General features: G+C 45.9%; 1 protein-coding gene across 1 annotated transcript; it reads right to left on the minus strand.

Moving 5' to 3' along the window:
- Positions 1-382: 382 nt before the first annotated feature.
- Positions 383-10182, minus strand: ACAA1 (acetyl-CoA acyltransferase 1). The gene is made up of 11 exons (XM_017746736.1): positions 9267-10182; positions 8950-9007; positions 8060-8139; positions 7574-7616; positions 5770-5868; positions 5281-5361; positions 3503-3693; positions 3235-3414; positions 2414-2469; positions 1783-1928; positions 383-1492 (listed from the first exon to the last, which is right to left on the minus strand). The coding sequence occupies exons 1-11, from the start codon at positions 9325-9327 to the stop codon at positions 1417-1419; spliced, it is 1071 nt and encodes a 356-aa protein (XP_017602225.1). The 5' UTR covers positions 9328-10182; the 3' UTR covers positions 383-1416.
- Positions 10183-10217: the final 35 nt, after the last annotated feature.

Raw genomic sequence — 10217 nt, forward strand, 5'->3', positions numbered from 1 at the left:
CAACCTGTGTGCTTCATCATGCTTGGGCCTTGAGAACATCCCCTTCAGCGACAGAGGGAGGAACCCTTCTTCCTTTTCATTCTTTCCCCCCACATGGTTCCCATTTACTCACACTTCTCTTTAAATTATTTTAGTATTATTTTAGCTAAAGGTCGCTGCAATTCCCACTTCTGAGTCTGTTAAGTCTTCCACTCCCATTAAACAAAAAGGCTTTTGTTAATGCCTCTTTACCCCCTCTAAATAATTCCATTTTTTGGCTCTAACATAGGGCCTGTGTGATTGCTGGGTGAGACAGGCTACAGCATAGGATTGTGAAAATACTGAAGAGCTCCAACTCATCACAACCTTCAAACTAACAATCATCATAAAAAGGAAACAAATGTATTGCAAGAACCCAATTGTATTAAGTGCAAAAACAACAGTCAGGACAAAGAACTTCAGTTTGTTACAAATTTAAACCAGCAATGAGTACATTTCTTTTTCAAGCTGAGTTTCAGTGATCTTCCTGTTCAGACAAGAGAAGAAATAAGGGATGACAAAAAGACACAAGATAGAACATGTTTGTATTAGTACTGAAGGACTGAGCTGTCACTGATGTTCATGTAATGCTTGCAGTAAATGTAATGCTGCAATTTGCTTTATGTTATTTAAGTAAATATGACTAAGCACAAGATTGTCCTTGGAGTCACACAAACTGATAATCAGACATGTATTGTAAAAGAAGGAATGGCCACATCCAAATTCCTGGCATCTAGCAATCCAACAGAACCTTTCTGTTCAGGCATTTCCTGTGGAAATTACATTCCAGTCCTTCCACTTTCCCCCACTGGAGGCTTCAGAGCAGCTCCACCAGCAGCGAGCTCCAGCCCATTCCTCCAGTGTAGGGACAATTTAAGACACAGACAACTTCTGACTGGGCTAGGACATACAGTTGTGAAGGCAAGGATGTCAAGTCTTTGCTTCAAAACAAACTCTCTTAAACTTCTTGCAAAATGGTGAAACCTTTTAAGAAAATGCTGGAAAAGACTTTTCATGTGGACTGATGTTTTCATTTTGAGTAACCCTTTTTGCCAATTTATTGTACAAAAACACTGTCCCATGAACTACTTCTCTCTGGTAATATTCACAGAATAAAGAGATCAATTAAATTAAAAATCTTCATTCATAATCACCATACCAGGGCCTGTAACTGAATTTCAGATGAGCTAATTTCTTAAGTCAGGAAGCCAAGTGCCAGTTTTGCATTTCCTCACCTTCTTAGCAGAGCTGTACCATTAATTCTACTTCACAATTTCTGCCTAAAATTTGTAGATCTAGTAACAAATCCCAGAACCCACTTGATTTCAGTGCAAATCACTTGCTATGACCAGGCAAAGCAGAGAGTGAGCTGTGGTGTTGTTCTGTCAGCACTGGAGCTCACTTCCCCGGGTACTCGAACACAGCCGCGGCGCCCATGCCAGTTCCAATGCACATGGACACGACTCCGTACGCTCTGAAATAGAGAGCATGTGGAAAAGACAGCTCAGGCTTACATCATCCAGGTAAAAAGAATAAAAATAAAGAATACAATAAATTTGAGCTGTCCAGGACTCTCCTGTGTCACTAGGAGAGACCCAGGGAATTCAGCTTCAAAGGCATTCAAGGGATAGAGAAAGCTTCACCCAAATGGATGGTTACCCAATCCAAGGGATGGAGAAAGCTTAAGCCAAAGTGGTTACCCCTGAGCCCGTGGTAGCTGCACACCCAGCAGGTGTGAGGCCAACGCTGATGCTCAGCACTCACCTCCTCCCTCTACGCTTCAGCTCATTGAGCAAAGTGACGACCTGGCGAGCACCAGTGCAGCCCAGGGGGTGTCCCAGTGCTATGGCTCCTCCCAGGGGGTTCACCTTCTCCATGGGAATGCCCAGCTTTTCCACACAGTACACAGCCTGGAAAGACAGGAATGGTTTCATGGAGATGCTCTTGTCCTTTGTAGTTCTCAGCTCTCCTCCTCTAGTTCAGAGGCCTTACTCCAGCTAGACCATCCTTCTCGGTGGAAAGGAGTGGAACTGATCCAAGGCACAGAGAAGTGAGCTAAAACTGTCCACTTCATCTCAAACTGAGCCCACACACATTCAGACAGACAACCTGACAATAAATCACAGCCCTGGTGAAATGTTGCAAGTTGGTATGAGGGTACAATAGCAAAACCTACATTCTTATTTAGTGGACTTTTTTTTTCCTAATATTAAGCTGTATAAGCAATGCCCTGCTCATTTTTAGTTGAGGGAAAAGGAAAATAGTCTGCACATGTTATTAACATTTGGCTGAAGATGTAATATGTGGAACAAGTTAAAAATCTTAACCTGGAGACCAAGCTGAAATACACTCAGTTGCCAAGCAATGCAGCAACACAAACATGATGCTCACTCACCTGGCTTGCAAAGGCTTCATTAATTTCATATATATCAATGTCATTCAGAGTCAGACCTATGGGCCAGAAAAGTAAGGAATTAAAAGGAGGTATTTTTGCCTCATGACTGTATCAGATAGTAATTGCCTGACAGCCTCCCTCTATGAATTCCAGTTCTACTCCATCTGAAAAAGAAGAACCTCAGCTCCATGTGGGATATCTACACTTGAACAAGTTTATGTACAGCAGTGTCTAAAGACTGCAAAACATCACAGTTCATGGCATTGTGTCACTGACTGCTAAATTTCCTCAGATTAAGTGTGATTTCTCTGCAGAGGGATTAAGGATTGAAGGGTGTTTGGAGAGTGAAAGATAAAGCTGCAGGTGGGCATGTGACTGTAGCCAGGCCAGGCTAAATCAGCTCATCAGCTATAAAAGCTGTTTAACCCAATGAGTGTGGAAAAAACCCTACGTAAGATGACAAAATTGTAGAGAGAAAAAACATTAAAAACCAAACATAAAACCACCCCCAACACATCGGTCATAATAAAGAAGAGAAAACAGCACTAAGTGAACACACAATCACTTACCACATGTCAACTCTTGTTGAGCCTGTGCAGGGATTTACTCCTGAGCTTCTCAAAGGTGAGTGAATGACAATTTACACACCAGTACAAGGGAAGAGCATTGCAACAACCTGAGGCAGGACCTCTTTTAAGGTTTTGGATTTAAGTTCACTGTTCCAACAGCTGCACATGCTTGAATAATATAACCTTAAATCTCCATGCAGGGAGTCTGATTTGCTTGTGTCAAGCACTGCCCGAATGAGAGGTGGCTCTCACCTGCCTTTTCCACAGCAACAGGGATGGCATAAGCTGGCCCTATGCCCATCACGTCGGGTGGCACCCCCACCACAGCAAAGGACCTCAGCACCCCCAGCACCGGCAGCCCCAGCTGTGCTGCCTTGGAGCGTTTTGCCAGGAGAACAGCAGCTGCTCCATCGCTGACCTGGCTGGCATTCCCTGTTGGAAGAGACCTGTTAACATCCTTTTTGTTCTAGTGAAGGCAGGTAAACCAGAGGAACAACACAAATGTAACAGCTGAGCTCACCTGCTGTAGTGCTTCCATCCTCTTTGAAGGCAGGTTTCAGCTTTGCCAAGCCTTCCAGCGTTGTGGAGGGCCTAATCCCTTCATCTTGGTGCACAGTGATTGTTTTCTTGTTGCCATCATTATCTGAAACAGTGGTCTTCACTGGAACAATCTCAGTTTTAAAGAGTCCCATCTGCTGAGCTTTTGCTGCTCTGGTAAAAAACGAGTAGGAAAGGTTAAAATATTTTGGAGGTGAACTGTAGAAGGACACCAGTTAGACAGAGAATGAACTAAGGTGGAATTTGGTATATCATCACTGAGTGGTGGTCAAGACAACAAGCAAATTCTTATTTCCATTCATGGGAAGACAAACTTTACCTCTACATCAACATAATGGGCATTGTCTCCAAATGTGGGTCACAGGATCACTCGTTTCTGAGCAAGATCCCCTTTCTGTTCCCATCAACACCTCTGTGCCTGACTGACCACCACCAGCCCCCAACATGAAGTTTTATTTGTCCAGGGGTACAGTCACATCACAACTGTAAGAAAATAAATGAACCCTGAACTAGCAATAGTGAACAACTGCCATGACCTGGCAGAATACAATTAAAACAGAATTAGCTCAAGCCACACAGATTTAATCTTTCCTATCAACAAGATATTTTAAAAGCCTTCCAAGTGGAGTTGATTTAGAAGATTTACCTTCCAGAGGTAAATCCTTCATAGAGAATACAAATTGGAGACTAAAAGCTTGTTTTACCCCTTCATCACTTTGCAATTTTACCAGTAAAATGAAAATAATTCAATGCTCCCAGGTAAGCGAGAATTAGAGCAAAGTGCTGAAGGACAGGTCAGTAACACCACAGACATCCTGAGACCAAGGCCAGAAAGTCACTTGCCTCATGTGAGCGTGAGGATCACATTCACATACCCTTTTGGTTATCAGTTCCATGGCAGTGAGAAAGGCTGGCATGCCAAGTTCCCTGAGCAGCAGGGCCGGAATTTAAAGGTTAACTACCCTGTGCAGTGGCTTCCTGTGTTAGATAAATAACTGGACCGGGCTGATGCTTAAACAGAGCTCTGAAAGCAATTTTAACTCTTTGATGGCAGAAACTTTACCCTATCACCTGCCACTGCTCTGCCAATACAGCCCCACGGATTCCGGGGTCAGTTGACTTTGGCAGTGATTTAACCCAAGAGGAAGGTTATCAGAGGTAGGACTGGGCTCACTCAGAGCCAAACACCTGCAGCAAGGACAAGCCACTCTTCTCACAAGCTCAGCAGCCACACTCAACTATTCCCTCATGGGAAAGGCTCCTTCTGCTGCCGCTCCCACGTTCAGGTTCCAGTGATCCTGAGCCAAAGTCACTACGAAAATACCTCACCATGCACTCATTCCAGAAACCTCCCTGAGGCTGTATCATAGAAACACAGAATGGTTTGGGCTGGAAGGCACCTTAAAGATCATCCAGTTCCACCCCCCTTGCCATGGGCAGAGACCTTTGGATGCTGAGACAAGCACTCACTGTTCAGGGTCTGTGTGCCCAGTGATATTTGTGTGATGTCAGTCACACAATCCCAGTACAGCTCTGGACTCCCGCCCCCTCCTCACACACAACCCTGCGCAGGCACTGAATTTCAGTCTGACACCCTCAAGCCTCTTTGCTCACTATTAAGGATTGGAAGGCAACACAAAGGCTGCACTTCACTAGGAAGTAGCAGTGTGTTTTGCAGCTGTACATTTCTCAACTAAAAGAATAAAAAAATCCAAAAAGACTAACAAAACAAGCATTTACTTTTGTTGGGAAGCCAAGGCAAAGGCATCTTGCTTCTTCCGGGAAACTCCAAACTTCTCTGCGACATTTTCTGAGGTTATTCTGGGGAAAAAAGCATCACAGAATTAATCCAAGGACACATCTAATGGAGCTGCAGTTTGCTTCTACTAAGACCACATGAGGTACAAGCAATGGCTTTAGTCTCAAAGCCAACTGCTGCATTCTCAACTTAGAACTGCTGGCAGAAGCTAATCCAGAATCAAATCCAGAACCAGAATGAGGCTCAAATCCATTCTCCTTGCTCAACAAGCCATTGAGCTTAAGACAAGAAAACCTTTGATCAGAGTTGGTGATCTCTGCCCATTTCACATCATTCATCTTCCACCACAACCAAGGATGCCAGCACACATGGCTCCAAGCTCACCACATTCAGGTTGATTTGTAACTATGGTCACTGAGGAGACAGAGCATCTATAAAACCCTTAAACTGTGGGAAGGGGAAACACTTACCCCATAGGAATAAGGCAATCTCGAGCTTTGGGGTTATCCATCATGCTGGAACTGATATCACCAGGGTTATTTGCACTTCTGAGGGACATTGTTTCCACACTAAACACAAGAAAAATTTGAATTGCTCCATTAAGCCTGATCAAAACTCAGTATCCTGACAACATGCCTTCCTATTATCCCACAGAAACACAGCTGCTAATTAGGAACTGGCTGAGGCAGAAGCTCTTTAATCATCAATTTAAGAATTATCATGAAATGAAAACAGATTGTGAGATTCAATTGGTTCTTGCTTCACTAGAACAGGATACCAATGTCAGCAGTTAATTTCTTGTGTTTCCCCAGCTAGGAAGGAATTGCTATGATTCTGGCACATTTGTCCTCAAACATAATGAGAAACCCAAGGTTCAAGGGCTGGAGTTTTCAGTGAGATTGTCAACAGACATAAAAATACCGCTCAGATCTTAAGAACAGGTTGGCAGCAGAAAAAGAGAAGTATTAAGCAAACCACGGCAAAGACATTTCAGTGAGTTGCACCATTTGTGTTTCGCAACACAGGGTGCAATCTTTGACCCACAAATGAATTAACACATTAAAGATACTCAAATTTACTGCAGAAATACAAAGCCATCACTTAAGACTCGTGAGCTTTTGTAAGGTCAGTCTAGATTATGAAGCCTACAATGGGAAGAGGTTTTGAATTCTACTCTGCACTACACAAATACCCTCATGAAGAATAAATAACAAAGAAACCATCCTGGAAAAGGCAAGCAGAAAGTAAGGCAGCTTGTAGTAAGTTCTATCAGCAATTTAAACTAGCTCTAAGATGGGACACTCCATCACTGACTTCAGCTGCATCTGCTCCTGAAGGAAGGCACAGGACCGGGTTTTAAGTAAGAGAAACCCCAGCAAGCATCTTTTATGTTGTCATCCACTGTTTCTCCACTCTGTGGAAGAGTAAGACCTAGGATAAACCCAGCTCCCAAAAGCTATTTGTAACTTATGGATTGTATGTCTTCATGGAGGACGGTGCAGGGCAGAGGCCAGAGAGCTTCCCACAACAAAACCCAGTGTCTGGCACACCCAGGGGCGCAAAGGCTGTCAGTCCCTTTAAGCACGTCTTGGTGGACGCTGCCAAGCAGCTTCTTGAAAGGAGTGTGTTAAAGTGAAGGTGTCAAAAGCATTACACAAGTGTTGATCACACCAGGTGCTCTGCCTACAGCAGAGGAACACACCTGTCCCGCTGAGCTCTTTATTTTGCAGCAGTTTGGGAAGGGAAGAGCATTCTCAACACCTTATCTTGCTCAATGTGTGTGTGCAGGTGCTGAGAAGCTGTAAATACAAACCTTTGACTAAGGACTAAAGGATAACTGTGTGCAGTAATAAGTAATGAAAGATTAGCACCATCAAGGTATAAAAAAAGAGAAACCCAGTATTTTAGCCTCAGGATTACTGAATAGCTTTTTTTTCACTTATTCTTCTGAAGTCACTGTGTATGTGGTCACTAGTATTCCCCCAAAAACTAACCTAGCATTTACATAATCCTCCAAAAAATAAACACTGCTAGTGATGTTAGGACTGAAGCACAGAACAGCTCGTCTGACGGCACAGAACACATCCTGTAAGTCTGCAGAACACTCATTAGCACAGGTAGGACATTAATTTCTTCATTCAAGAGAGCTGCTGGTCTTTCAAGAGACTAGTTAGTTGGAGATTAGCTAAAAAGCTAATTATGGCAAGCTATTGCAGAGGGACAGAGTGTTACCTTCAGGAAGCCTAAGCAAGCACTATGAAAATACTTCCTTACCCACAGGCCAAGCCAATGTCATATGATCCACTTCGGATGCCACCTGTAACAGCAGTGCATAAACATTCTTACTGTCATCAGGAGCAAAAGCATTTCCAGCCCAGCTGCAGTTTCCAAACACCTGAGCAGCCAGTACAGCCAAATGGGCATTTCCTCACCCTCCTGCCTGCCAGAGTGAGAGCCAGGTCAAGGAGCTGATGGGGCTGAGGACTAACATAGGGCCAGAGGAAACTGGAAGGACCATTCTGGAAGCTGCCTGATATGGAGGTGATGGTAGAACTTGTCCCCAAAAAACCAAGTTACTTCTCTAGGGATTAGCTCAGCCACTCGAGGATAGAAAAGTATTTAGCTAACATCACACTGAAAATTCCCACCAGCACAAGACATTATCATTGTTTTACTGCTCAGAGAGACTAGAGGACAAAAGGAATGAGCCCTTGGGTTGGGGCAGGCATTGACTCTGATGCCAGTGCCCACAACACCTACCAGCTATGTTGATAATGGCCTGTAGCCCCGAGGAGCACTGCCGGTTCACACTGGAGCATGGCACTGTCTCTGGAATACCACTGGAAAACAAGACAGTGTTGGCAAAGACTCAGTGATGAAACACACCAACAACCCAAAGCTCTAAAGAATGCATTAATCCACTTGATTAGACTTTAACCCTCAAGTTCCAGGCAGATCACTTTATCCATTTCTTGATCTATTTGGTCCTGCACCAAGGGAAAGCAAAGTTCAGAGGTAATTTCCACACTTCATTTGCAAGTGGCTCCAAGTCCTGTTTCCCTATGGGTCTGTCTTCAGAACGTCCTCTGTAAGGAGCGCCTTCCCTGGGAGATCCTGAGCTCTGACCCAGGCCACAAACCCTGAAAAGCTCTGTAATATTCCTAATTATGGCAGGCTGTGCCTGCACCTCTCTAAAGCGGTAGTTGTGCAGTGACTGACAGAAGGAACAATAGCAATAGAAACTGGCTGAAATATTTGGAATCTGGGATCCAGCTCAGTACAAGCCACTGACCAACACTGGGCAATGCCAGAAAGATCTGAGCCCATCCATGGTTCTGGGACCAGACACAGCAGAGAGAAGTGCAGCCTCGCAGTGCAGAGAGGCAGCAGATGCAAATGGGAGCCCACAAAACATCACATCCCTTTCAGAGGCCCAACACAAGCAGCACAAACAAATTAAACAGCTTCACCTTCCTCCCCGTCCCTCTGCCCTCAGCATTCTCCAAGTGCTCGATCAAAGTCCAGTTTCTAGGCAAAAGGTGATTTGCTGTAACTCCTGGGAGTGCATGAGCCTCACTGCAACCTCTGACCCTGTTCTGCTCCATGGCCCAAGGAGAAGAATAAGAACCTCAGTCTGGTTGAGAGCTTACCTTAGAAACTGTGCAACTCTTGCAATCAAGGCGCCAGCTCCAGGCTGCAGCACATTCCCTGAGAGCAAAGACACAATTCCAGTCAACTGGCTGCATTCCCCTCACAGGCACTGAAGGGATGTTCCCATCACCACAGCTTGGTACTGCCCAGCACCAGATCAGAGCCCCACCACCAACAGGACAGGCGTGAAAACCGAATGCTACATGCTAACCCCTTCCAGCCCCACCAGACTTGTGAGTATCCCACAGGACATGAGGAGCCTGTCCCACACAGCTGTCCACACCAGGAGTTTCACTGGGCAGAGGCTGTCACTCACCCACACAGATGTCTCCCAGTACCTCAGGACGGAGGTTAACATCCTGGAGGACAGCTGTCATCACAGCAGCCAGCAGCTCATCAGGTGTCGTGTCCTAAAAGCACAGGGGATCAGCACCACCAGTGAACACCAGTAAGTGCCCTGTGACCAGTTCAGTCTCAGACCACTTCAGAGGGCTGGCATATGGTGCTAAAGCAGCTTTACTCCACTTCTCAGCTCACGGTGGTCGTTGTTTTCCTACCACAGCAGAATTACCTGCGTGTTCTTATCCCAGGTTTCCTTCAAGCACTGTAACACACATGCTGCTTTCTCACCTACCTCGGTTTTACAGGAACATGCTCTGCAGGGCCTTCAAAATCACACAATTACAGATTTATGTGACAAGACCCAGCAAATGGAGCCCCTCCATTTATTTTGTGAAAGAAACTGGGGTGATGCCTCAGCTGGTGGGAAGCACCACCAGCATGAGACCCGTTTGTTAGGATGGCAAGGAACGAGCACCCTTTGGGGTCATCCTGGCACCATGTTCTTGCCCAGGACTCTGTGGATGCCACCCAGGGAGAAGCAGGTTCCAGAAGGGTGGCAGGTCCGTGCCAAGCTGTGCAGATGAGGGACACACCGCTTGAAAAGCGGCTGCTCCGTGTGACAGGGCAGGTGACAGCGGACTGTGACGGTCCCCAGGCTGCGAGGGGAGCTGGGGACCCCTCGACACAAGGCCCGACTCCTTTGGGGGATGCCACTGGCGCTGCCACACCTGGGCCACGCACCCCCAGCATTAAAACCATCATAAAACGTTGGGATTTAAACTCTTCCAGAACAGAGCAGCTCCGGGGCGGTGTCTGGGGGTCAAGCAGGGGTCCAGCACCCGGACGTGCGAGGAGGGCAGGCGAGGAGGGGGGGGCCCCTTTCCCAGTGGGGGTGTCCAGCACCTGTGGGACCCCGCTCCGCAGG

Source organism: Corvus brachyrhynchos, unplaced genomic scaffold, assembly GCF_000691975.1.
Source record: "Corvus brachyrhynchos isolate BGI_N302 unplaced genomic scaffold, ASM69197v1 scaffold18, whole genome shotgun sequence".
Classification (NCBI taxonomy): domain Eukaryota; kingdom Metazoa; phylum Chordata; class Aves; order Passeriformes; family Corvidae; genus Corvus; species Corvus brachyrhynchos.

What these genes read in the sequence shown, in the direction of transcription:
- ACAA1 (XM_017746736.1), bottom strand. Translation starts at nt 9,327, where the DNA reads ATGACAGCTGTCCTCCAGGATGTTAACCTCCGTCCTGAGGTACTGGGA. An exon ending in AGAGTTGCACAGTTTCTAAG is followed by an intron (nt 8,140 to 8,949) that starts GTAAGCTCTCAA and finishes CTTGTTTTCCAG; the next exon opens with TGGTATTCCAGAGACAGTGC. An exon ending in GCCTTGGCTTCCCAACAAAA is followed by an intron (nt 3,694 to 5,280) that starts GTAAATGCTTGT and finishes GTTTTTTACCAG; the next exon opens with AGCAGCAAAAGCTCAGCAGA.